Source organism: Diorhabda carinulata, chromosome 7, assembly GCF_026250575.1.
Source record: "Diorhabda carinulata isolate Delta chromosome 7, icDioCari1.1, whole genome shotgun sequence".
Lineage (NCBI taxonomy): Eukaryota > Metazoa > Arthropoda > Insecta > Coleoptera > Chrysomelidae > Diorhabda > Diorhabda carinulata.
This window is the reverse complement of record NC_079466.1, coordinates 12,590,863-12,618,859: the sequence shown is the minus strand read 5'-3', so window position 1 is coordinate 12,618,859 and position 27,997 is coordinate 12,590,863. Positions and strand designations below refer to the sequence as shown.

The 27,997-nt window shown below is 30.1% G+C and overlaps 2 protein-coding genes across 6 annotated transcripts; one reads left to right on the top strand and one right to left on the bottom strand.

The window, feature by feature from the left end:
* Positions 1-2: 2 nt before the first annotated feature.
* Positions 3-8,341, bottom strand: LOC130896126 (RING finger protein unkempt). Of its 2 annotated transcripts, XM_057803928.1 has the most exons (11): positions 8,274-8,341; positions 7,961-8,170; positions 7,111-7,397; positions 6,916-7,051; positions 6,654-6,856; positions 6,478-6,599; positions 6,092-6,419; positions 4,111-4,531; positions 3,816-4,041; positions 2,595-2,711; positions 3-2,529 (listed from the first exon to the last, which is right to left on the bottom strand). In XM_057803928.1, the coding sequence occupies exons 1-11, from the start codon at positions 8,330-8,332 to the stop codon at positions 2,404-2,406; spliced, it is 2,235 nt and encodes a 744-aa protein (XP_057659911.1). In that variant the 5' UTR covers positions 8,333-8,341; the 3' UTR covers positions 3-2,403. The 2 variants fall into 2 exon arrangements, with proteins under 2 accessions (XP_057659911.1, XP_057659912.1); XM_057803929.1 differs by lacking the exons at positions 7,961-8,170; positions 8,274-8,341 and adding an exon at positions 7,705-7,922.
* Positions 8,342-9,069: 728 nt separating this feature from the next.
* LOC130896097 (uncharacterized) lies at positions 9,070-23,463 on the top strand. Of its 4 annotated transcripts, none has more exons than XM_057803882.1 (16): positions 9,070-9,471; positions 9,676-9,955; positions 10,009-10,242; positions 10,300-10,507; positions 12,720-12,791; positions 13,748-14,069; positions 15,256-15,564; positions 15,641-16,005; positions 17,128-17,344; positions 17,408-17,793; positions 18,818-19,116; positions 19,844-20,301; positions 21,265-21,532; positions 21,603-21,741; positions 22,161-22,408; positions 23,138-23,463. In XM_057803882.1, exons 2-16 carry the CDS (start codon positions 9,730-9,732, stop codon positions 23,401-23,403), a joined length of 4,017 nt encoding a protein of 1,338 aa, XP_057659865.1. In that variant the 5' UTR covers positions 9,070-9,471; positions 9,676-9,729; the 3' UTR covers positions 23,404-23,463. The 4 variants fall into 4 exon arrangements, with proteins under 4 accessions (XP_057659865.1, XP_057659864.1, XP_057659866.1 ...); XM_057803881.1 differs by having other exon boundaries at positions 9,071-9,471; positions 9,686-9,955; XM_057803883.1 differs by lacking the exon at positions 12,720-12,791 and having other exon boundaries at positions 9,072-9,471; positions 9,686-9,955.
* Positions 23,464-27,997: the final 4,534 nt, after the last annotated feature.

The following is a 27,997-nucleotide window of genomic DNA, read 5'->3' as shown; positions in this document are numbered from 1 at the left end:
GATTTTTGTTTCATACTTTAATATCATTCGATTTTATAAATTATAATCATATACATAGTACGAAAATAAGCTAGGCTTTAGTTGTTTTAAATCTTTTTTTTACGTGTCACCTAAACATTAACATCACTAAAAAAAATATGTCAATATCAGTCTGATACAATAAAAAAATATAAATATTTTGAACGTAAGTAAATATGCTGCATAAAATTTTCGAAAACTTTCACAAAATAATAAAAATTAAAATAAAAAAAAAGAAAAACAATAAATATATATTCATTTTTTTTATTTAACGTAAAAATAAATTCTGATATGTGGGGGACTGCAGCAATTATTGAATCGATAATATTCCAAGTAATTAAAAGTCCATATTAAAATTTTTTTCACTAAAAAATAAAAATTTAAAAAAAGTATATTCACAAAAAAACAAAAAAAATTCAGTAAATTACGTTAAAAAACACGATGTTTAAAATTAAATTTGGAAATACGTGTAGTTTTTGGGACACTAGTGTTTGGTGGAATTAACTATATTACAACTGTTTTTACTATCTTTTGGTGGAATAAACCGTATTGAAGTCCAATTTTGATTTTTTTAATATTTTTTTTGGTAGAATGGACCGATTTTTATTTGGGCATATCAATTTTAAAATTTTTATAAATTCGCGTTTTCACGCGAATAAAGTGATTTAATGGAATATATCAAATATTAAAGGGGGGTAAAAAAATAAATAATAGTTATTACTAATAATAACATTTATTATTTATGAGAAATTAATACATTTTTGTATTAAATAAAAAAGAATCTATATCTATTAAAAATATCGTCAAATTAATTTTATTTTTATTTTTTTTAAACTCATACCAATAATAATTTTTATATTTTCCTTTGTTGTTTCATAAAAATACTGTTTTCATTTTTTATTATTATTATTATAAATCAAAAAATTTCGAATGAAAATCTTTCTGATCGACGTCAAAACTTTAATATGGATCTAAATAAAATAGGAGTGGGGATAGAGTATATCAAAATTAAAAAAAAAAGAAACATAAAAAAGTCTATTGAAATGCTTTTTAATTAAAACAGTTATTTAACTACACGATATTATCGTTATGGCATTAAATAATTTTGAAAAATTTTAAATCCAAAAATTATTTTTCTTTGAAAAAAAAAAAGATAAAAGGCAGACATATACCCTGTATATGTAAATTTTTCATTATTTTTATTTTATAGGATTTACTATTAAAATTACATTTATATATTATGTATATATATACAAGGTGAGTTAAAACTCTTGATATTTAACGATATACAGGGTGTTTTAAACAAAATAATCGAACATTTCGAAGGAAAAATTACGAAAAAATCGCGATGAAAATATATTTTTTTTTTCGATATATAACGATATACACGGTGTTTAATAATTACTATATTTTTTTCTAAAAACAAATCGAAATATTTCAAAATTTTGAACAAAAAATGAGACTTTTTGATATTTATCGATATACGAGGGTCTTTAAACAAAATAATCGAAAATTTCGAAGGAACAATGACGAGAAAATCGCGATGATAATATTTTTTTTCTATATTTGAAGATATATTTGAAAATTTCCATCGAAAATGACCAAAAAATGAAATTTATGGATATTAACGATATACAGGGCGTTTAAACAAAATATTTTAGAATATCGATCGTAAAATGACAAAAAATCGATTTTTTCGATATATAACAATATACAGGGTGTTTTAAACAAAATAATCGAAAATTTCGAAGGAAAAATGACGAAAAAATCGCGAATAAACCATTTTCTTTTCGATATTTATCGATATACGGGATGTTTAATCATCATTATAATTTTTTTCCGAAAAAATGGAAATATTTAAAAATTTCAATCAAAAACGAAATTGAAAATTGAAAAAAAAAATCGATTAATCGTGTAATTAAATAAATTTTTTCCGCCTCAGCACACACCGCTCACATATACATAATAATTCTTCATTTTTATTTTAAAAAATACATTTTAGCCGAACGAACAACTTACGTACAAAGTGATGCACAAACACATTTTCACGAACCATTTAAAATTGGAAAAAACAAAAAAAGAGAAAAAAAATCACGCCCAGACTTACAATTATCAAATAATAATAATAATGGAGAGAGAGAGAGAGAGAAATGAAAACAAAAAAAAAATAATAATAAATCGTCGAATAAACCTATTTTAGACAAAATTATCGTAAAATTTAAAAAATTTGTTAAATTGCAAAAAGAACGAAAAAAATCTCGGCCGTCCCGACGCTCCGTTCCCCCTTGGAGGTAGGGGTGGTGAGGGGGAGGTTATTAGGAGGGGGGGATGGGGAGAAAAGGAGAGCGGGGGCGGCCCCTTTTTGCAAGCCTAATTACCCCGTCTTCACATATTGTTGAGATTAATTGGCGTTTGACAATAGGGGCATTCGGTTTGGGTGCTAGAACACGTGTCGCACAATACGAAATGATTACAACTCAACGTTACCGTCCTATTACGTTCTTCGCATACCTGAAAAACGAATTAATTTCGATGTGAAAAAATCGTAAAACGTCGAATTGTCTGTCGTGTCTTACCATGCATTTCGAGGCGGTTTCTCTATATAAAACTTTCTCTATTTCTTCTAGATCTTGTCGGAGTTGGGCGTGAAGACTTTTCAACACGCCGAGCGATAATTTACTCAATTCCGATACCTGCGTAAACGACAAATCAATTTTAAATTCGACAATAATATTCGAATTGATATTTGTAATACGCAAAAGTGCTTAAACCGTCCCTGTATCGTAATAAACCATTTAATTTTTTACAAAATCAAAAAATTCCGAAAATTCGATTATAAAAACCGCCACATAAATGATGCAAAAGTATCTAAACCGTCCCTGAATTATAATGGAAGATTCCGAATGTTCGAAAATTGAAAATTTTAAACAGCCAGAAATCTTCTTTTCGGAGTAACATAAACACAAAGTTAGCACAAAAAATACTAAAAACAGTCATAAATCTTAACTTTGGGGCAACATAAACACAAAATTAATATTTAAAAATGGAAAAAAACACTAAAAGCAGAACAGAAATCCTTTTATTACAAGAAATAATCACAAAAACACTATAAACAGTCAAATTTTCATCTCGGGGCAACATAAACACAACATTACTATTTAAAAATGGAAAAAACACTAAAAACTAAACAGAAATCCTTTTCTTACAAGAAATAATCACAAAAACACTATAAACAGACACGAATGTTCATCTCGGGGCAACATAAACACAAAATTACTGTTTAAAAATGGAAAAAAACACTAAAAACTGAACAGAAATCCTTTTATTACAAGAAATAATCACAAAAACACTATAAACAGTCAAATGTTCATCTCGGGGCAACATAAACACAAAATTACTGTTTAAAAATGGAAAAAACACTAAAAACTGAACAGAAATCCTTTTATTACAAGAAATAATCACAAAAACACTATAAACAGTCAAATGTTCATCTCGGGGCAACATAAACACAACATTACTATTTAAAAATGGAAAAAACACTAAAAACTAAACAGAAATCCTTTTCTTACAAGAAATAATCACAAAAAACAGTCACAAATGTTCATCTCGGGGCAACATAAACACAAAATTACTATTTAAAAATGGAAAAAAACACTAAAAACTGAACAGAAATTCTTTCCTTACAAGAAATAATCACAAAAACACTATAAACAGACACGAATCCTCACCTTGGAGTAACATAAACACGAAATTCCCGTTCAAGAATGGAAAAAACACTGAAATCGACTTTAAATTACCTTTGTTATACTTCTAATGTGAGGTCCGCCTTGTAACTGTTCCAATTCGTGTTTAACGTTATTATATTGCGTCAAAGTTTCGCCGAATTTACTTTCGGCCTGTTGGGCCTTCCTATTAGCCTCTTCGGCCTCCCTTTGCCAAGCGTCGCACGCCGTCCTCGCCTGTTGAAAACGATCCTCCCAATTACTCAACTGCAACCTATAGCTACCCAATTCTTCCCTCAACCTACGAAAAAACAATAAAAGAAAACAAAAAAAAATCGGATAGGGACGTTTCCCTTTTTCCCCCATTTACCTGACCACCTCCAAATTGCTGTTGATACTCGGCGACATGCTGCTGAAATTGTTGTGATTCCTCGAATTGGGCGATATACTAGTTTGCGATTGGAAATCGAAGAAACTCTGATAGTTGTTGATTTTCGAGGCGCTCGAACTGATCTGAGAATGATTCAAAAAATCGATGTCCGATTGAGAGAATCTGGTAGCAGATAGAAACGGTTGCATGGGACTGTTGCCTTGCGGACTGAAACCGCCGAGAGCGGATCGCGTCGATCCGGGAATGTTGACGGGTGCCGAACTGCCCAATAGACCGGCCGAAGATGCCAATCCCACTGATATCGAGTTCGAAACTGTCGGCGAATCGGCGTCCAGATCCCTGTCCAAGGCTCCCGATAAATTTAACGAATCTTCTAAATTTAGTTCTTCTAATGCGTTACCTGGAAAGTTCAATTTCGCTTTTCGATATCGTATATATTTTGAAATCGCGTTATTTCTTTCTTTCTTTTCTTTTTTTTTAAACGCTCTGTAAATATTTCTTTTGGCGAATCTCAAGTTTCAAATTTACAGTTTATCGATAAAAGTCGGGCTACATTTTGAGATTAGAATTTAAGGTGACTGTAATGAGTATTCAAATTTGAGTTTAGAATGTCAAAATACTCGAAAAATATGATGTTAAAAATGCATGAACTGAAAAATTGTTGACGTCCTTTTCACGCGGCAAATATTTGAGGATAAGATTGATGACGCCTTTTAAACGGGGAAAAATTTGAGGTTAAGATTTATGACGTCATTTATATGCGAAAACTTTGAGGTTATTATTGAGAACGCTTTTTATAAGCAACAAAATTTGAGGTTACGATTGATGACGCCCTTTAAACGAGAAAAACTTAAAGTTAAGATTGAAGACGCCCTTTCAACGCGGTAAACATTTGAGGTTAAGATAGATGAATTCCTTTTAATGTTGTAAAGTTTGAGGTTAAGTAGGAGAATAGTTGATTTTGAAGTGGAAATTTGAGGCGTATAACTTTGATGTTAGAATTGAGTACACGAGAAATTTTGAGGTTTATTCATTTTTTTTAGTAAATTGTACATTGAAATGGGCGGAAAAGGAGATTTTCTGTTAATTAATTGGCTTTTTATAGACTCGGATTTGATATTTTGTTGTTTTTACTTAAAAAAAAACTAAAACAAAATTTTGATGAGATATTTTTTATATTTTGAGGTTATTTATCGATTTTTTCCAGTTGATTTGTTAGTTTTACATTAGAAAGTTCAAAAAGATCATTTTCTAGGTGCTATTCAAGTTTTTCTACATTTAGGCCTCATATTTCAAGTTTTTTGGTGAAAAAAAAAGATAAACAGGAACTTTTTGATGAGCTCCTTTTGATATTTTGACTTTAATTGTCAATGTTTCCAATTTATTTTGTCAATTCTACATTAAAAAGTACAAAAAGGTCAATTTCTAGTTGCTATTCAAGTTTTTCTGCATTTGGGCCCCAAATTTCAAATTTTTTGGTAAAAAAAAGATGAACTGTAACTTTTTAGTGAGCTCCCTTCGTATTAGTCAATTTTTTCCATTTATCTCGTTAAATTTCACATTAAAAACGACATAAAACAAGATTCTGAACAAGTTATTCATTTTTTTATGGACTACGGCCCCTGTTTCATACATTTGACTAAAAAATAGTGGAAACAGAACTTTTTGATGAGCTCCCTTTAATATTTTGACTTAAATTACAAATTTTTTCCCTTTATTTCGACTATTTCAAAATAAAAATACCAAAAAGGTTGATTTTCAAACCGTTAGTCAATTTTCTAAGCTGAAATTAAACATTTTATTTTCAATTTAATAATTTTACTAGAAAACGGTCAAAAAACTTTTCAACAAATCCAAACATTTTTTTTATTAAATACCGTTCTAATACTGAATATTGTTCGTTTATCATTCAAAACAACCCTTATTATGAATATTTAATTAATGATTTGATCTTCCTCACCTACTACGCTCTCTACAGTTTCGTTTCCTCTACCAAAAAACGAACTCCCTAAACTAGTATAAGCGAAACACAAAGTCTGCTTCCTCTGTTCCCTTTCTATAGCATCCAACGTCGGATCTTTCTCGATAGCCAACAATTTATTAGTTAATTCCAACCCCATCGTCGGCCTACCCTGGAACGGCACCGGTTTGTGGGTAAGTTGAGATCCCGGAGCTTTATTCGTCGTGCTAGTTACATTAGAGTTTATTAAACTACTATTTAAATTGCTTATCGAATTCCCTATTTCCGAAGAAGTCGAAGACGATTCGCTTACTTCGCTACAACCGTTCTAAAACAAAAAAATCATCAATACAATTAAAAAAAAAACAGTTAAAGCTCCAGCTCACAGAACTATCACTGCTTTTCTCTTTTAATTTCAACTCGACGCCACTCTGCGGAAGCACATTCGATAATATATCCGCTAGATTTGTACCACTTTCTCCAGTTTCCCTCGAAACCCCCAATTCCTCTGTAAACAATGTAAATAGAAACAATTAAGAGGTTTTTGGTGTTGCATACTTACGTTCTACATGCGCGAAAGCGCAGAAAACCCCTCGAGGGCAGTAACCAGATTGTTGAACGTCGTTACACTTTGTACTCTTGTAAATTTCCGGGTGGAATTGTTGTTCAGTCCTAGTATGGCAATACGAACATAAATCACCCGCATCACAATTACCCGGTTCCCCCCATTCTTCTCCGTGTTTTACATTAGGACAAGGCGTCGATCTACAAAAACCCCATTCGTCAAAACACCATATTTAACACCGTAGTTAACAGAATCATACCTATATTTAAATTTCCGAGGGCTCCTCCTTTTATCTTTACTATTATGATATTGGGGACAAGCATAACCTTGTCTGCATAATCTAGGCGGCCTTTTACAAGGTTCTGTTTTGTAATTTGATAAAACAAAATTCGTATCTGTAATAAAAACATCGGGGATCATATTTGAATGTATATTCGGGATACACAAAACGCACCTTGCCATTTAGGATCTTCGTTCATTAAATTTCTTTCCTTGTCCAAAGCGTTTGGACCGTTCGAGGATCCGCTACCTTCCGCTTCGGCAGCTTCTAGAGCTTGTATTTCTTTTATATCGTAAACGGGAGGACGATGATCGTGACTACCATGAGCGAAAGCGCAATGTAAACCATTTTTTACGCAATACCCCCGAGAATCTGTGTCGTGAACGCACATACACGTTTTATAATACCTAAGATGATATCGCCTTTCTGTATCACCCGCCGTTCTATGTAAATAAGGACAACTACAACAACCAATAAAGAAAATACATTCTGATATCTCAAATTTTGTATAAAAATCGTTTTTTTAATAAAAAAATTGTTATTTTAGTTAAAATTTAAACATACATGAAAAGAAGATTTGTTAATATTTATAAAAATTAGTTATAAAAGCATTTTATTTATTGTAATTTATGTGAAAACTGTAACAAATTTAAAGGATTAAATTACTTACTCAATATCATTTTAATAGTATTTGGAATCGATTTAAAGGTATTAAAAATCATTTATATTCAAACTCTATCAATAAAAAAAAGTATAACAGAACCTTACTGAAAAATAACACCGTTGGGATAGGTCCAAGTTTGTTATGACATTGTTTTGATGTTTAAAAGTTTGGTTATCAAAATTAACTATTCAACTATAACATTATAATTTTCGAGTCCACCTGTTAGATTTTCCGCGATAATTAACGATTATTTATATAACAACAACTAATAATAAAGTTAAATATTTAATTGCGCGACAAAGCTGTCACACCCACCATAATCAAAAATGACAGAAACTTAACCAAAAAAGGTGTACTTACTCGTCTCCATCGGGGCATATCCCAGTAGTTTCGTCGTATTTTGTGCAATAATTATCGGCACTATAATTAAATGTCCCATCTCTGCGACGTACTGGTCGTCGTCGTCTTTGATTCATGAAATGCCAATGAAAACAGGTGAATGGTCGATGCTGTGTACATTTGTGTTGTAAGAAGAGCGGGCATTGCTCGACTCGAAATTCTTTCAAATATCTAAAAATTAACGCGGTATTTTAACTTAAAAAACACAACAAATGGCACTAAATTAATTTATGTATACGTCACTTTAACAATCACGCACTAAAAATACACTTACGAGTAATGATTTGGCTTTTCTGTTTGAGCTGTCAACAAAGGTTTGGACTCTGACGGCATTTTGTGTTCACTGTTGCGCAATAAATCCACGCAGGGCACGCTCATATTTGACCAATGTTATACTTGTGTGTAGATCACGTGTAATTTAATTGAATAAAAACGCTTCTATTGTCAAGGACACTTGTGTTTTGATACAATTGGCGGTATTATTATATCTTTATTTGAAAATTTTAACCACACTTTACATATGTATATCATTATCATATTTAAATATAACAATCATCATATTATCTTTTCGATACACAAACATTCAGTATTACATTTATTGATATTCAATTTATACCAAAGGCGTAGATATATTCAATTCAAATTAGAAATTCCAAAATAGATTTAATTATTTTAAATAATATTAATAAATCAATTGATCAACGTGTTTTAAATACTACGAGTAAACTTAAAAAGTTTCAAAAAGTATTAAAACAAAATAATTGGAATTTCTAGAAACGTTAGTGATATTCATACCGAACACATAGACCAATACAATATAACACTATCTAACGAGCGTTTCGATAATAAAATCATCACCTTCGGGGTTTGAAAATAAACTAAAATCTATTAACTTGATCTACCTATTTATATTAATTGTGTTAAATCGTTGTAATGTCTCGTTTTTTTTAAGAATGTTTCGACTAACAATAATTTAGTAAAGAAATTACTTCTATATAGAGTAGCTTAGTTTTCGATTATTTATTTTTAATAATAAACAATACAAAAATAAACTATTTATCATAAATATATATTTATTATTTATTTATAACGTTTTTATATTTTAAAAACGCTCCTATTTTTGACATAAACGACAGTTAACACACCCACTGACGTATAATGTCAAATCCACCAATGGTGGTGTTTGCAGCAGGCAGTGTTTGTGTTTCATGTTTTACGATTTTATAGTATGTGGTTGAACGAGAAAGAATAAAATTGAAATAATTAAAACGTCCATCTAATTTTAATCCCAGTTCGTATGTAGTTGAACCTAATTTTATCTAAATGGCATTGTGAAAGAACTAAATATAATTGTGTTAAATCGTTATAATGTTTCGTCTTTGTTTCGGAATATTTCGACCAACATCAGTTTCGTTTTGGGCTGGAATTACCATATTTCAATTATCAGGAATTTGGATAAAATTATCTTGAACGTAAGTCGAAAATAAAATCTATATTATTATTGATAATGTTTTATTATTTCCCGGATATCTTGAATTATAAATAACCTAATAGTCTATTTACGTAAATTGGGTTAAATGATACAGTTAACGTTCTTGAGATTATTTTTTATTAAAGTAAATACTTTTAATTGACAACTACGAGAGATGTTGAATAAATGGATGTAGTAGTTTCAGTTTATTTCAGATAATGAATTTGTTTTTTATCGTCCATCCCTCTGTGGTTGAAAAATGAGTTCGAGGCCGAGCTCCGGTTCGAAATTAACGTCGGGGCATAGAAGATCGGAGTCGAGTACTCATCACAGACATAGTTCAGGTAGTTTCGCTCAAAATAAATCCGATTCTGGTCAAAGCATTAATTCCGAATACAATGTTAATCAAAAATACGGACATCACAGGTCGAAATCTAATGTGGCCGAAAGAGAGATGGAAAAAGAATCGACGGTTACGCCGAAATGTGAGTTTTAATCGCAAATTAAGCAGCAGAATCATTTAATTTTCTCATTACAGCTTCTCTTAGACTCGATTTTCGTTCTGAGGGTCGTAATACCAGACCTACGTCTCTTTATCCGCTCAGATCTAACGATAGCGGCATTATAGGTCACGATCCTGTCCAACCGGAACGAGAACCCCTAAGGTTCGACGTAACTTTAGTTGGAGCGCCCCCGGAAGTGGAGCAGCTAGTTAACAATATAAAACAGGTCGCAGAGCAGTTTTTGTATCACTGGAAGACATTTCCCATAAGTAAATACCTTAATAATTCATAAATATGGGGATATCTATGTTTGTAATTTTTTTTAGTTCTTCCTAGCCCTGTATCTCATTGCGATTTGTTTACGACATCTCAGGTGTCTTCGGACGGGTCTCTAGGTAAACTCAAATCGAAATATCATTTGAGAGATCTGTTTATAGCGCCATCTTTTGATGAACTCGACGCCGTTGCTGTTGATGGTAAGGGGGAACCGAGGAGATTGACTGGGAAGCAGCTCGAGTATATCAGGGAAAGGGGGTGAGTGATAAAAATCAATTTTTTTATGATTCCTTATCACTTTTGTCGTATATTATGGTAGGGTTCGAGGAATTGTAGCTTGAAATGGAAAAATATGTTAAATTTAATTGATTTTTGATAAAATTAGCATAGGGGATACTATTTTTATGTATTTTTTTCTCTTTGTGTCTTTTCGGTTGTTTTTACTAATTCAAAATGCATTTTTCTTGAAATTTTGAAGGTACAGGTGCAGGTAAAGATAGTTCAAGTCTTGTTCTTCTTGTTTTGTGTCTTTTGTGTTATTTTTACCATTTAATAGACAATTTTTTTTGAAAATATGAAGATATGGATGTTGGTGAAGATAATTGATGTCTTCTACTCCCCTTGGTGTCTTTTCAGTTGTGTTAACCAGTTCAAACTAGATTTTTTGTAATAATTTGAAGATATAGATGTAATTGAAGCTAATTTATATTTATATATATTTTTTTTGTGGGTGTTTTTACCATATTCATGTATATTTCTGTGATCATTTTGAAGATACAAACGCAGGGGAAGTTGATTTCTGTTTTCTTCTTCTTTTAAGTGTGTTTTTAGTAATTTTTACCAGTTCAAAACGACTTTTTCATGAATTTTTAGAAGATATGCATGCCGATGGCGTCTTTTCTTCTTATTTTATGCTGTTTTACATGTTTTTATCATTTAGAAGTGAATTTTCTTCATAATGTTGAAGATACAGGTACCGGTGAAGCTAGTTCAAATATTCTTCTTCTTCTTCTTTTGTGTCTTTCAAGTTGTTTTTGTCATTTAAAAGACGTAGCTCCATCACCATATATATTTTCAAAATTCTTTTTGAATTAGTGAAAACAACGAAAAACACACAAAGGAAAAAATTAAGACATCCATTAATTTCACCTATGTCTGTATCTTCAAATTTTCAAAACTTTTTTCCTTCGAAATGGTACAAATGACTAAAAATATGTAAAAGAAGAAGCTATGAATTAGCTTCGACTGCTTCTATATCATCAAAATAATAAAGAAAATTCAGTTTAACATGATAAAAACAAGTAAAAACTCACCAAATCAGAAAAAAGGCGCCATCGGCATCCATATCTTCAAAACTTCATGATAAAGTAGTTTTGAATGGGTAAAAATTACCAAAAACATGCTAAAAAGAAGAAGAAACCAAAAAATAACTTCCTCGGCATGTGTACCTTCAAAATTTCCACAAAAATTCATTTAAAAGTGATAAAAACAAACAAAAAAGAAGAAGACTTAAATTACCTTCCTTGTCTTCTATATCTTCAAAATTCCAAAAATTTTCCTCGAGAATTGATGGAAACCACTTGAAAGACACTAAAAAATTCATTTCAAAGTGATAAAAACAACCAAAAACAAACAAAAAAGAAGAAGTCTTCGAATACCTTCCTTGTCTTCTAAATTTTCCAAATACCAAAAATGGCTTGAAACAACCAAAAAAGAGAAAGAAGACTTGAATTAGCTTCCACTACCTCTATATATGTAATTTGAATGTAATAACGACATTTTTTAGATTATGTTCCAATTTAAATTAATATTTTCATCTTTTAATATCCTGAAAAAATTCATTTTATCATTTTTTTTGGTTATTTTTCCACTAAATCATCTAATTTTTCACAAATTTATCAATCTGATGTTATTTCATTCATTATTGCACTACTGAAATATATCAAGTGTTGAAAATAATATCTTGCATTCAATTTTTCGATTTTCCCTTAAAAAATCGATATTTTTCACCCACGCCTTGTATAAATTTCAATTTTTCCAATCTTAATTATCTCGAATATGAAAAACTCTTCTTAAAAATTTTTTTCTTCCAGCATAAAAAATTTACTAATTATATTTTTTGCAATATTTTTTTTTACATATTTCGGTAGTTTTGTTTTGGAAAATTCGTTTTATTTCAAATTATAAAGTAAACAAATAGCAGGGCCGGACCGACTCGAAAGCTTCGTACGAAATTATATTCAATTCTGATTAAAACAATATTCGTTACATTTGATCGAAATTTTTTACTCCCCAAATCATCCCCAAATATCGTCTATCGTAATTTTATTTGAATTTATCCCGATTTTTTTCATATTTAGGTAATTAGACCCGAATTCAATGTACATTTTCCTTTTTATTGTACTGAACTATTTTTTTTTTTTAATTTTTTTTAACGATGTTATAACCCTTATCGTGTTATTTTGTAAAGCTTGCACAAGGACAAATTTGGAAAACCAAAAAGATTGAAGCAGGAACAACTAGAAAGTATTAGATTAAATGGGTACGTTCGAATGACTGTGGATTGTCTAAAATGAATCTACCTTTTCTGCAGTGTTGTTAACTTTTTTTGATTTTTATATTCCCGATTTTTTTTATAATTTTTTTTCTATAAATTTATCAGAAAAACGCCTATTCTATAGACGGTTTACGCAAATGTCTCGATACTAATTTATTTTTCTCAGTGTAGATCGATTTTTATATAGAACAATAATTTCGTGTCATTTTTTTCGTTATTTTGATTGTCGATGATTTGTTATAGTTATTTTTAGTCTTATTTTTTAACAATTGTAACGGATTTTGATAAATTTTAAAATTTTTCTTACATTCATAGCGTCAGTTTTACAAAATGGCTGCCGGGTCGAAATAAATGGTTATTCTAACAAGTCAAAGAATCTTAATATAATATAACCTTATAAAATAGCATTTTTAAGGTCAAATCAACATTCACATCATTTTAAATAATTGAATTCCATATTTTTTGCGATAATAATATACCTCAAAATAATATCCAACTTCGAACAAATTATTGAGAATAATTGACATTCGGAAACGTCAATATTTTGACATTTACCCATTTCATGCGAGTACCATATATCGTCTGATTCATAACTTCATTATTACTTATTAATTTCGTATATGATTAATTTGATATAACCACTGACGTCGTCAACTTAGCCAGAACAAAAGACATTATCGTTAATCATCTATCGTATAGGTTATGTGTTTTTATATTTGCGATAAAAGCAGCAAAAACAAAACAAGATATATATTTTTAATTTTTTTAATTTAATCAATTTAATAATAATCAATTTTGTTTTGTGTTTGATTTTTGTATAGTTTTGCTTTACAACGATGTTTTTAGTGTGAAAAATCTGTGCAAGTTTTACTGTTTGTGCATTAACCTAATGGACGATATCGTTCTCGTAGTAAATGTTTTTGTTTATTGAACTTTTTCAGTGTTTTCGAAGTGGAATCGTTGAATTTTCCCGGACAAAAACACAAATGGAAACTATCTCAATTTTTACAGAAGGGATTGTTGAATAGTAACGATTCACTATTGAACGATTTAGCTTTAGCTGTTAGGTTCATCGTTGTAACTGCCAAAGGAAGGCTAGTGTCTCATTTCTTTAGTGTTTCTCGAGCAGCTAGTGCCTTGTTGGCGGGATTCCTTCGAATTCTGGATGTTCTTATAGGGATACCCAGTCTTCAAGCTCACAATTTAGATGCTAAACTTAGAGAAGAGAGAAATAAATATCTTGTTGCCGAATTAGTGTGTAGGGTGAGTTTTTAGTACTTTAAATGTTTTTGTTTTGCCGATTTATATTGGATATTTCCTTGAAAAGATACTGTTTTTTTGGGTTTTTTTGAAAAAGTTACTTTTTGGTTAATAATGATTAGATTTTTGGTGTTTTTTATTGTTGCTAAAATCAGTAATACTCTGTGCACAAATAATTTTTTTTTGTAATAATTTCATATTTAAACCATTATGTTCGCCAAAATTGAAATTTTTTGTGAAAAACTTGGTATTTTCTCGATAACCTCGTATTTTTTAAAAAAGCAATTTCAATTTTTTTAAAGTTGGTATTTAGTTTAATTATTTCAAATAATTTCAGTATTTCGTTTCAACATTTTATTATTTTATGAAAATAAACATAATTCGTCATTTTTGTGCAAAAGTCGCTATTTATTCATGAATTTTGTGCAAATATCAGTAGTTTTTTGTATTTAGTATTCAAAATCTTCGTATTTATCGCAATTTTTGTGCAAAATCAGTTTTTCTTTTGCTATTGTGGTAAAAATAAACATAAATCATCATTTTTGTGCAAACGTGTTTACTCTTAGTTTTTGTGCAAATATCAGCAGCTATTTGAATTTGGTATTCAAAATATTTGTTTTTATCGAAATTTTTGTGCATAAAAGTCGAAATTTTTAATTTTCGAGCACATATAATCGTTCACAAGAAAATTTCTATGCATGGTTCTGTGCAATAAATCAATATTTGGGTTTATTACAAATATCAAAGTTTTAATAAATTTTTTGTGGTAATAGTCCCTAATTTGAATTTTAGAGAAAATATCAAGTTTTTTGTGCAAAAAATCAATAATTCGAATATTCGACCAAATATCAACGGTTTATTGAGTTTTTTGTGCACCAAGATAGAATTTGGTGCGAATATCAGCGTTTTACTGAATTTTTCTGTGCATATTTATGTGCTAAAACGATTTTCGTGTAAATATCAACGTTTGATCAAATTTTTTGGGCAAAAAGTCAAAATTTTATGTAAATAAAAGTGTTTGAGCGACTTCTTTTGTGCAAATTTTTGTGCAAAAACCCAGAATTTAAAATTATTGTGCAAACATCAGCATTTTATTGCAAATCTGGATTTTTTACACGAAGATCTGTGCAAAAACCACCCCATTCGGCAGTTTGAAAATCTCAAAAATAATTTTTTTTTCGATTGTCAGCCTGAAAACGAAGATTCCCTCGAAGTGTTGTGTTCATTTATCCGTAAACAGCTGCGAAGGGCCGCGACGGAAAAATTCGAAGTTACAAGAGAATGTTCCCAACCGCCCGTTTCGGTCCCCTACAAATTCCTAACGCCCTCAGGTTCCGAATTAGATTTGAGACTATGGGACAGATCCCTAATGAGAAAACTACTCCCGATATTAGTTTCCATATTAGAAAGAGAAACTAGAGGGTGGTTTCTACATTTTAGAGAAAGACTGATAGCAGAATTGAGGACTCAAAAAATGCCAGACGAGGATATCGAAAAGGTACCTCTCTCTCTACTCTAAATACTCATCCCCCATCTCCTCCCCTTATACGTTTTGATTTAATATCCACTTTCAGGAGGTAAACGAGGCCGTGATGAAGGAATATCTTCAAAGGGTGTACAACAGCATCCTGTCTCACCCCGATATCATGGCTCTTGGAGAAGATTTTGGTCAATTGTTGGTGCAACAAGCTCAGAGTGTGGTTCTGATGCATCGAGCCGTCGAGAACGTCCAACATCGTTTGTACAAATCCCAAGAGGAAGTGAAAGTTCGATTGTGTAACACCCATCCGGTTTTGTCGAGGATCGGGCCGTGGTTGAGGGCTAAACTCGGTGCGGCAGAGAGTAAATTTAGTTTGGAGAATCAGTGGAGCGCCCACGAAGAGGCTCTGATGCTTTGTAATTCCCAAAGGCTCGTCCAGACCGTCTATTTTCTAAATAGGTCGGTATAAATGCCTTTTAATTATATAAATATATACTTTTTCTCGTTTGCTTTGAATTTTTTTCGTTTGTTTGTATTTTATATTTTTGTGCAAGTTTGGTATTTTATTATATTCTTGTGCAAAAGTTTATTATAATCAGTCTAACCAAATTTTCGAGCAGATTTGTTTCTTTTTATAGTATTTTTGTGCAAAAGTTATTTTTTTCGAAATTTGTGCAAACTGCAATATTTTTTAACTTAAAATCACCATTTTTCAATGAAAATTCTGTGATTTTTTGTGAAAATTTCAGTCCAATCAAATTTTTGTGCAAAAAATAATTATCTTCCATTTTTTTTAAATGAATATTTAATATTTTTGTCCAAAAACTTTACAAGCATTGTTTATTTTTCTAATGAGAACTTTTCAATTTTTTTTGTAAAAAATTGGCATATTTCATTATTTAGTGAAAATTACAATATTTAGTATTTCTTATTCGAAACTTCTAGTATTTCTCTGTAAAATAACGGCATTTTAATTTAATTTCCAATTTTTCTGTGCAAATTTTGGCAATTTCATTTTTTTTTCATCAAAATTTTGTTTTTTCATGCAAAAAACTGCATATCTTCTTGTGAATCTTTCAGTGCAAAAATCTGTGTTAATCGTAATTTTCTGTGTAAATAATCAGTATATTCACGCTTTTGTCAAATTTGCAGTATTCCTGTATCAGTCAGCATTAATCTGTTCAGTATCTTCGATGTTTGTTTATTATTTTCTATGCAAAAACCTGCACCTTCCTTTTTTATGAAAATTTCTTCATTTCACGTGCAAAAGTCAGCATAAAGTTGAAATTTTTGTGCAAAACATCAATCTGTTCAATATTATTATTCGAAATTATTTTTTGTGGAAAAACTGCATATCCCATTTTTTTATGAAATTTTCGTCATTTTCCGCGCAAATAACAATTTTGTCGTGCAAAAGCATCAATCTGTTCAGTATTTTCGATGTTTGGTTATTATTTTCTGTGCAAAAAATTGAACCTTTCATTTTTTTTATGAAAATTTTCTCATTTTCCGCGCAGAAGTCAGCATAAAATTGAAATTTTTGTGCAAATAACAATATTTTTCATGCAAAATCTCTTTCAGAGATTTGACTTTTATGAAAGAACGCGAACCGGCTTTGCTCAGAGAACTGCGCAAAGACAAAATACCGACGAGGAACTTTTTGTGGCCGACCCAAATATGGTTACCGAAAAATTGGGTGGTCCGACGAAATTTCCAAGGGCAATCCGAAATCGTACCAACGGTCCTGAGCAAACAAGCCACCAGCATCACCACCCCGAGATCGGATCCGAGTCAACCGGTAGGTGTGACTGGACCGTTAACTTAAAACCGACAATTCCACCCCGATCTGATTATGTTCCAGGTGTTTTTGGTCGAAAAAGAAACGATCCGGACGACGACGACGCGCTGGCCCCTTTGGAGGATCTTCAATTATTTCCACCGCACTTGGTGTTGGACATGGAATGCGATGTTCTTTTTCGGCGTCGTCCTACCTTGGTGCAGCCCAGTCGGTTTGAGGGCGTTGTTCTGTTTGGAACCGTTCATGGCTGATCTGGAATTGTCCCAAATCAATGGGACACTTTTTCCTAGAAAGAGCAGCTTGACGCCGACCCTAATGTCGCGATTGTTGAATCTGTGGAGGCACATTTCCAAATCGAGGACCCATTTTGAAACCAAACCCGATACCGGTTTTATTGGGAAAGGACTCACTAGGCATTTGAATAGGATTTGGAATTATTTTATCAAAGGGTGAGTTTTTTTTTTGAACAATTTTTCGTATTTTTTCTATTTTTTTGTATTCTCTACTTGATATATATTCTTGTTTTTTTTTGTATTTTTCTTGCTATTTTTATGTGTTTTGATATTTTATTATTTTTTGTGCTTTTTCAGTTTTCAATATTTTTTAAAAAAATTTTGAAATTTTTTCATTCTTTTGGTGATTTTTTTGGTTTTCTCTTATATTTTATTTTCTTTTTTTTATTTCATATTTTTTAGTATTACTTTCTTTATTGATTTTTTATTATTTTGGCTATTTTTTGGTATTATCTAAATTTTTTGGAAACCTTTTTTTGTAGTATTTTTTCATTTTCTGGTATTCTTTAAAATTTAATCAGTGATTTTTGACGTATTTTTGTATTTTTTACGTTTTTTTTTGTATTTTTTTACGTTTTTTTTTTGTTTTTTTTCACGATATTTTATTGTTTTTTTCAAATATATTTGGCATTTATTTATTTTAAATGATAGTTAAAGAATTTTGTGGTTGTTTATTGCCGCTTTTCACTTTTTCTATGTTTTATACTTTTTTTAATCTTTTTGCTATTTTTTCAGATTTTTTTATTTTTTTGGATGTTTTTCTCAATTTTTCAAATTCTTCTATTTCTTGCTATTGTTTTTTCATTTTTTCAGAATTTTTTGGTTTTTTTTGTCACTTTTTTGGTGGTTTTATTAATTTTTTAATTCCTCCATTTTTTAGTATCGTTTTTTTTTTATTTTTTCGTTAAAAATTTTTGGTATTTCTCTTGTTTTGTCATTTTTGGTTATTTCCTTATTTTCTGGTGATTTTATCAATTTTTTCTTTTGTTTTTTTGGTATGGTTTTTAATTTCTTGGAATTTTTTGGACATTGTCTTTTTTTTCAATTTCTTCGGAGTTTATTTTTTTTTCAATTTTTTGGCATTTTGTTATCATTTTTTGATACTTTTTTATTTTTTTTTAATTTTCTGGTTTTCCCAATTTTTTCGGTATTTTTTTTTTCAATTTTATCATAATTTCAGATTGTTTGGAACGTTGTTGATCGTTTTGGTGTTTCCCGTTGTTTGTTTTTTGGTGACTTTTGCGAGTTTTTTTGTTGCCGTGACTTCGGTCGTTTGGATGCCGTGCCTGACGTTGGTGGTACAAATTACTAATTGTCTAATTTACGATCTGGACAGTCCGGAATTGAAGAGGAACAGATTTTTCGTTATATTCGAGGCTGTCTTATGGAACATATTTATACAGGGTTGCGTCCAACCCTTAATCGCCTTGGTTGTAGCGGCGTTCATCTGTCCGATGATTTCGCTCGTTATTTTAGCCGGTAAGTCGATATTAAATAAATTTCATCCAAATTTAAGTCGAAATTAGTTTTTCTTCTTGAATTTCCAAAAAAATTGAAAACCTCATTTTAATATTTCAATATTTATTAAATTTTATCAATTATTTATAAGTTTGGTGAAAATATTTATATATTCTTCTAATTTTTGTGCAAAAGTGAATCTGGACGCTGTTTTTTGTGCAAAATTGAGTTCTTCTATTGTTTAGATTTTCATTTTTTATCAGTATTTGGTCGCTATTTCCTTTGAAATATCAATAGAAACTAAAATTTCTTCATTTTAATTTTATTTGCAGAAAAATTGTGCAGTAATGCTGCATTTTTGTACAGGTGTTTCAATTTCTTTTTTTAATTATACATATTTCTATTTTTATCATCAATTTTTTGTCATTATCTCAATAAAAATGAAAGTAATAACGAAAATTGCGTTTTATCCAAACTGTCTGCGGAAAGAAAAATGCAATAATTCTGCATTTTTGTGCAAAAATCTTCATATTTATTTCCATTCCAGTTTCTTTTAGTTTCTGGTTCTCAAAGCACAGTATTTCTGTTTATATCTCGATACAAGTGTCAAATACAATGAAAACAACCTTTTTTCTGCTAGCTGTATAAAAAAATTGCGTTGATGCAGCATTTTTGTGCAAAAATTCAGTTTTCCACCCCATTTTCTCAAAGTCTCGAGCAAAACCGCAATAAATTTCTTGATCTGTAGGTGGTTTCGTACGTTATTGGTTACGTCTCCTGTGGGACGCAATAATTTTCCATATGTTGATAAAAAAACGAGGCCGTATACCGGCCAGCGACAGTTTCGCTGTGAAAAGAATAGCGGGACCCGGTCTAGCTTCCGATTACTATTTCCAAATCAGTCCGGAACAAGCATTGGCGGCGTTCGAAGCCAAAATGGAATGGGACGAATTAGCGGCTTATCAAGCTCTCGTCGAAAATACTATTCTGCAACCCCAGAAAGATTTTAGTCATTTTGTCGAAGCTTGTTTCGGTAGTTTTTCTACTCAATTAGCCAAAAACGGACCTTATCGAAGTTTGGAGAAGGAGGCGCAAGATTTGATGGGCATATTGCACGAAAAATTGGAAAAGAGAAGAAGAGATTTGCAGACTGGACTCAATGTTTCCGTTAAGAGTAAAGTTAAATTGAGTACGCCAGATCTAAAGGTACGTATATTGCAATAATGGACTAACATCTAAAAAAGAAGTTTTCGTGCAAAAGTGAATTTACACACTAAAAATTTTTGCGCAAAAACAATGCTTACTTCCGATTTTTGTGCATATATTCATGTTTGCTGCACTTTTTGCTACTAAACCAAATTTTCGTCATTTTTTGTGCAAATATAGTATTTATTATCAATCATCGTGAAAATTTTTATATTTTCTCTAGTTGTTGCTAAAATACCATATTTTTATCATTATTTACGTGCAAGAGTAATTTTATACTAAAAATTCTCGTGCAAAACAACATTTATTTCCGACTTTTGTGCAAATTTCCACATTTAATATACTTTGTGCTAATAAATCATATATTCATAATTAATTATGTGCAAAAGTATGTTTACTCTAAAAATGTGTGTGCAAATAAAGTATTTATTACCAATTATTGTGCAAATCTAATTTTTTTTAGTTTGTAATAAAAAAACTGTATTTGCATAATTATTTCTGTGCAAAAGTAATTTTAGACTGAGAATTTTTGTGCAAATTTGTCTTTTTTGTATAAATACCTAGGATTTTAAAGTCCATTTTGAATATTGGTATACAGTTTACTGAAAATATTGTATCCACAGTTAGTAATCGACCTGTATTTTTGTGCAAAACGTCATATTTTGTAATTTATGTGCAACCATTATCACTATTAATACCAAAATAGGATCAAACACAACTTTTTCGCGCAAATTTATAATTTTTTCGCCCACAATCAGTATTTGTACCAAAAATTGTTTTATTTTTTACAAATTTTTGTCAAAATTTATAATTTTTTAGATTTCAATCGTTGTTTGCATATCGTTTATGCGCAAATTTTATAATTTTTTCGCCCTCAATCAGTATTTGCACCAAAAAATTTGATGACTTGATACTTTACTAGTGATCGTAGTGTAAATCTTAATCTTTTCAATTGATTATTAGGTCGCAATCCAACAGGGAGCCCTCATGTTAGAGAGGTTCTATCCCAAACAGATAATACCGAAGTTGGGATGTACGGAAGACCAATTTTGGGACAGTAGGGCTCTGAGCCCCGGCGATTGGGCGGGTTTAGCCGGTCTCTTATATTCCGAATTATTCAGTTTGGATTTTTTGACTCCTCTAGATCATTCCGATACCAGTTTCAGACTCGATTCGCATTCGCAAGTCGATTTGAGTCGTTACACAGAAATGGTTCAATGCGCCCAATTGGGTGAGTCTACATTTTTTTTTTTTTCGAATTTTTCAGTGTTTTAATTTATTTTATATTATTTACTACGAAGGTGCCGGAGGTCCGGATCTGTTAGGGAACGTTTACACCCCTAGGGGAAACATCCAAGTGCATTCTCCCTACCTCGACGTGTCCGCATTTAATCCTAGATGTAAATCGACTGCCACCGAAAGAAAAACTGAAAAAACAGAGTAAGTACACGCGTATCGTATCACCTGTATAATTTATAATAATTTTGGTAAATACCATAGAAGCGAAATGTGAAAAATGTGGAAATTTCTAATTTTACGTTTCGAGGTCTATTTGAACTACTTCCAAAAACTTATTCTCTTTGAGGTTCATTTGAAATACTTTTTAAAACTTATTAATATTCTAAACCGTTTTTCTTCACTTTAAGGTTTATTTGAACTACTTTATAAAACTCATTAATCTTCTAAACCGTTTTTATTCACTTTAAGGTTCATTTGAACTACTTTATAAAACTTATTCATCTTCTAAAACATTTGTTATTCACTTTGAGGTTCATTTGAACTATTTTCAAGCTCGTATATCTCATTAGACATTTTTATTTTAATTCGGATTTTTTTTTTGGGAAAATTTCTTTTTTTAGTGATTCTTCCGCCGTATTGGGTTCGTTGAGAACGAACCGAAGGGCGACACTCTGGATGCCCTGGAAGAAACGCAGCCGTCCTTATTCCCCGGATAAAATGATGATACCTTTACCGATACCTCATCCGGCTCACATAGCAGTTACCATCTACAACAGGGATTCCGATGATCCCATACCATTAGAATCTGACATATGTCAAAGTATCCTTAGAGGTATAGAAGAAAGTCACGTGTCACCGGATGACAGCGGTAAGTGAACAATCGATTCCATTGTTTATATATTTTTTATATAAAATTGATTATTTACAATCGATTGCTTTTTTTTTTTAAACAATAAAGTCAAGTTTTCATATACAACCGATTTATATTTTATATAAAAATCGATTTAATTTTGTGTGTATAGAAAATCCATGTACATATTTTACAAAATCGTTTCAATATTATTATTATGGATAATCGATTCAAATTTCTACATAAAATCGATTATACACAGTCGATATAAAAAGTTTTTATATGAATTTAAATTTGTTTTGTTAGAAATCGACTTAATTAAATCGATTCATGTATCATTGATATCAAATCAATTTAATAATGATTTATTTACAATCGATTCAATTTGTTTACGTAAAATCGATTCAGTTTATATTAATCACTCGATTTAATATAAAAAAATCAATTCAAGTTTTTAGATAAAATCAATTTAATTATTTAAATTGAGCGATTTCGTTTTTTAGATAAAATCGATTCATTTTTTTTTATAAAAATCTATAATTTCATTCAAAATTAATTATATACAATCGAATTAAAATTTTATATGCAATCGATTTCAATTTTTATATAAAATCGATATTTTCATGCAAAATCGGTTATATAAAATTTAATATTTTAAACAATAATCGATTTTGTTCCATAAAAAATCGATACAATTTATTTATATATAATCGATTATATAGAATTGATATTTTTTTTGAAATTCAGGTATAGGTAGATTGAAAGGAGGAATCGATTCATTTGGCGGTACGACTAGTTCGAGTTCGAATACGCTCGATAGTCAACCGATCGAAGAACCGAACGAATCTTCTGACGGGGGGGTTTATCGATGGACGTTGAGCAATTGGAGCGGCGGCGGTAGGAAGCGGCTGAATTCCGGTAGCGTCCGCGTCGATTTGGCCAGTCCGGAAGACGTAACTTTAGACAGCGATAGTACCAGGGTGGTTTTTTGTACATACGGTACAACCGTTTAAATATCAGCATAATTTTTTTAATTTTTTTCGAATAAGCTTTAAATATGAAATTAACCTTAAGAGTGATGTTGTTGTTGTCGTTTATTTTTTTTATTGATTTTTTTTATTTTGTTTTCGCCAAAGTTCGACGTCATAGTAGATTTTTCGATAACGAAAAAGCTTAAAAGTGAAATATTCGTTTTTGTATGACAATTACATTTAAGTAGGGGGACGGGGGTATTCGATACCCCACGGATTTCGAAATGTGGAAATTTTGTTACGGTAATCGATTATTAATCGAAAACGTTTCGTAATATCGATAGACCTATTAAAAATCGATTTATTTTTAGTAAATTTGAAGTTATGTTGAAAAATTACGATTCGGAGTAATTTTAATTTCATGAAAAATTCATTTTCTCCATACGCCATCGCATTTATTTCGAATTTTCTCGAAATAATCGAAATGTTTTTTGATATATTCCAAAAAATTCATCAATTTTTTAAATTTTTTCAACCTGTATATTAATAAAATTTTAAATACGAACTTTTGTTTTCGAATCTGTTGTTCCAGAGGTTCATTTGAACGTTTGACAGCTAAAGAGACATGAATCGGTATATTTGAAGGGTCATTTGAACTACTTTTAACGTTTTCGCAGCTGCCAAGACATTAACTCAAATATGGCGTTTCATTTGAACTACTCTCAACGTTTTACAGCTAAAAAGACATGGATTGGAATATTCGAAGGTTTTCCAAATTTATGGTCAACTAGACGTTTTTTGCACTTTTAAATGTCCTTTTGAACTATTTTTAGACTTTCACAGCTAAACAGACATTATTTTGAACATTCTAAGGTTCATTAAAACTACTCTCCGAGTTTTCCAGCTGAATGAAAATTAATTTGAACTACTTTCAAATTACGGAATGAGTCGATTTATTTGAAGTATTTTCTCAATTTGAAGGTACATTTGAACTACTTTCCAAATTACGGAATGAGTCGATTTATTTGAAGTATTTTCTCAATTTGAAGGTACATTTGAACTACTTTTATCAATTTAATAGTCATTGTATATAAATATATATATATATATATATATATATATATATATATATATATATATATATATATATATATATATATATATATATATATATATATATATATATATATATAGCGTTAGGAGTATTTGAACTACTTTCTCATGTTGGAGGTTAATAGGTAAATTTTTCATAATTTCTGAATTTTGTTTTCGTGCTTTATCCTTTTCGAATAAACTTAACGTTGTATGTTCAATGTAGATTGAGAAAAAAATTATTGAAAAAATCAGAAAAAAGACCGAATAATTTTCGACCGACGTTTCGACGCGTCTCAATACATCTTCTAATCGTTTGGAATTTTCTACATTTCAAAATCTGACCCGTAATAGTGTCATTTTTGACGTAAAAGATGAAGCTGTACATAAAATAATGCTCAATCTAATTCAATAAATATTAAGTATTAAAAATAATCGTAATCGTTGAAAAAATTTTTCATTTTTCATTAATTATTCAATCACATATTTTATTTCTACTTACCCTCGTATATTCGAATTTTAATAAAACGATTTTATTTTTTTTATTTATATACAATCGATTTTTTTTCAAATATAATCGATATATTCAATAATTTTCGACTGAAGGATATGAATCTTTTAATTTTTTTTTCATTTGCTCACACTGTATATTAACAGATTTTTAAATACAAACGTTTCGTTTACAAACCTATTTGATTATTATTCAAAATTAAAGGTTTTTTATGAAAAAATTTAGGATTCCTCAATTCCCCATCGAACTACTCTCGGAGTTTCGCAACCGAATGAACATTAATCTGAACTAATTAGAATTTTGTTCTAAACGTTTTGAGTTTTATTCCGATTATCCTTCGATTCGGTCGTTATTTTAAACATCTAAAAGTTCATTCGAACTACTTTTAAAAGTTTACTGCAGACTTGACGTTTTTTAAAACTTTGAAATGTTGATTTGAACACTACTCTTCAAATTTAAAATTTCTCCAATGTTTTTTATGGAATTTTCGAATGTCCATTCGAACTACTTTTTAAATCTAGAATTCCTCTGACATGTAGAAGTTAATTTGAACTATTCTATTAAGTCGAGTTGAGTAGACGTTTTTCTCAAATATTTGAAGATTTATTAGAACTATTTTTGAAGTTTCGCAGCTGAGCAGACGTTAATAAATTTACACAGTTGAACTTCGTTTGAACTACTCCAATAGTTTCATAGATGAATAAACATTAATTTGTCCTACGATTGAATGTTCGTTTGAACTACTTTCTACCATTTTTTTTATATATTTCAACAATTTATTCAATTCGGAGCCTAATAGACATTAATTTGAATGTTAATTCGAACTACTTTTCATAGTTTTTAAACATTGAAATGTTCATTTGAACTACTTTAAGAGTTTCGATTCAATTTAATTTATATAAAAGGTAAATAACGAAATTTTGATACGATATATGGTTGAAATAAGGTAAAATTCAAAACTCAATGGGAGAAAAAATTACCTACAATTTTATTTTATGAAAATCGCGATAAAAAATCTTTTATATGATTTGGGTAAGTTGTAACCAATCTCAAATCACATCTTGAAGGAAGATTTAATGCAGAAATCAAATTTTTGTTTTTATTTATGTAGGTTTTGATTAAAAATTGGCGCAGCTAATTCACCGAAACATCAACATTTTTGACTTGATAATAATTTTTTTTCCTAAATAACGAGATTAGAAGATGAAAAATATTGATTATCACAAAAATACGTCATCACAAATAATAAATAGTCGATTATAGAATATCGTAAGGCTTACTTTTTGAATATAATCGAAAAATAAAAATTAAAAGCTGCAAAAAATTGATAGTTTCAACTATATACGGTTATCTTGAAAAATATTTTCACTTGAGGTTTCTTTATGTAATTTCGGTTATAGTTCTTGTTAAATTTTATCAATTTTATGCAGATTTGATCTAGCAATAATTATTATTAATTTACTCGGACAGCTCAACGCTTATTTTATCTAATAATTTTTTTTGTGATATATAATATTTTAGGTAAAAATTCAATTATTTTTTTATATAATCGTTTTTTTTTACATATACCGCTGAGATTACTGTTATTTTATCGTTTATATATATATATATATATATATATATATATATATATATATATATGTATATATATATATATATATATATATATATATATATATATATATATATATATATATATATATATATATATATATATGAAGGGTTCAGGGGAAGAACTTGATAACAGCCTTTGCGTAAATTTTTCAGGAGAGCAAAAAACAAGTTTGGAGACTCGTATTTTGTCAAATTTTTGTTGTAGTTTGCAAAATAAATGTTGAACTATCTATATACTTAATTTTAAACGTGTATACTCATTTTCAACCATTTAATTTTATAAAAACTTACCTTTTTACGCGAAAACTCAATATAAGTCAAATTTGTCATAGAAAGAACTTGATATCTCCCGGAGTTATCAAGTTATTCCCCTGAAAACTGAGAGATTATTAAATAATGAGGATTTTGAATTACGCACCAAAATAAAGTTTAAAACCTTTATTTATTGCTTATAAACATAAATAAATTGAATCAAATGAATAAAATGATAAAATTGACAAATTTCACAAGTTTAAAATGTGTCTTTGAAGTAATAAAATCGTTTCCAGCAGTTCCATGGTAATGTTTTGTTGTTACTGTTTCTATGTGTGTGGCAACTGGGAAAAGTAAACTGCAGCTTCTGGTCGACAAAACTCTTTTAAATGTTGAATATCTTCATACTTCGCTTTATCAATAGGAATAAGACCTGAAAATCACATAAAATTTGTAGGCCTAATAGTTGAAATTAATAGGCAATAATATACATTATAAGATTTATAATTTTTGTGTAGTGACTTCAAGAAAGAAACTACAAAAAAGTCCAAAACTAAAAGTAGGTTTAGTGTCAAGTAGGGGGGAAAATTTAACAAGGGTTAGGCTTAGTCTGGATAGGCTTGGATAACTAAGTTGAGTTAAGGTTAGTTTAAAATAGAGGTAAAATCACCTACCTTCATAAACAGGATCGGGCAAATGAAACTCCCCGTTTGAAAGATTTCCTCTCTGCCATTCCGTAAATCTTCTTTGCACTTCTTCAGGAGGCAGATTTTTTTCTTTCTTCTTTTTCAGTTTAGGCAAAACTGGGGCTTCATACCAGGGGCCATTGAATTTTTGGCGGTTTCTTATTAAAGCAGGGTGTTCTTTCAAAACTTCAAATTCCCTTATTTCTCTTGATTTGCATGGCAGCTTTTTTGACTTGTACCTCTCATCTAAAAACGACGACCAATCTTTTACCATTTCCTGGTCTACTTCTACAACAGTAAATGGAGATGGCCAGGAACCAAACAGTTACCCAATCTTGGGGAGTTTCAGCAGGTGCAGTGTGTTTCACCAAAGCAGTGTTCTTATCACACTCTAAATACGAGTGCCCTCGGATAGGGAATGTCATTTTGATGTAATCTAATCTATTTTCCACATGAACTACATGATGCATAAGTCGGAGTA

Excerpts from the sequence above, each read along its gene's own strand:
- LOC130896126 (XM_057803928.1), bottom strand. The coding sequence starts at position 8,332 with ATGCCGTCAGAGTCCAAACCTTTGTTGACAGCTCAAACAGAAAAGCCA. Across the intron at positions 4,042-4,110 it reads AGCAATTTGGAGGTGGTCAG|GTTGAGGGAAGAATTGGGTA; the intron begins GTAAATGGGGGA and ends GTTTTTTCGTAG. Across the intron at positions 2,530-2,594 it reads AAACCGCCTCGAAATGCATG|GTATGCGAAGAACGTAATAG; the intron begins GTAAGACACGAC and ends TTCGTTTTTCAG.
- LOC130896097 (XM_057803882.1), top strand. The coding sequence starts at position 9,730 with ATGAGTTCGAGGCCGAGCTCCGGTTCGAAATTAACGTCGGGGCATAGA. Across the intron at positions 10,243-10,299 it reads CTGGAAGACATTTCCCATAA|TTCTTCCTAGCCCTGTATCT; the intron begins GTAAATACCTTA and ends AATTTTTTTTAG. Across the intron at positions 19,117-19,843 it reads TTCGCTCGTTATTTTAGCCG|GTGGTTTCGTACGTTATTGG; the intron begins GTAAGTCGATAT and ends CTTGATCTGTAG.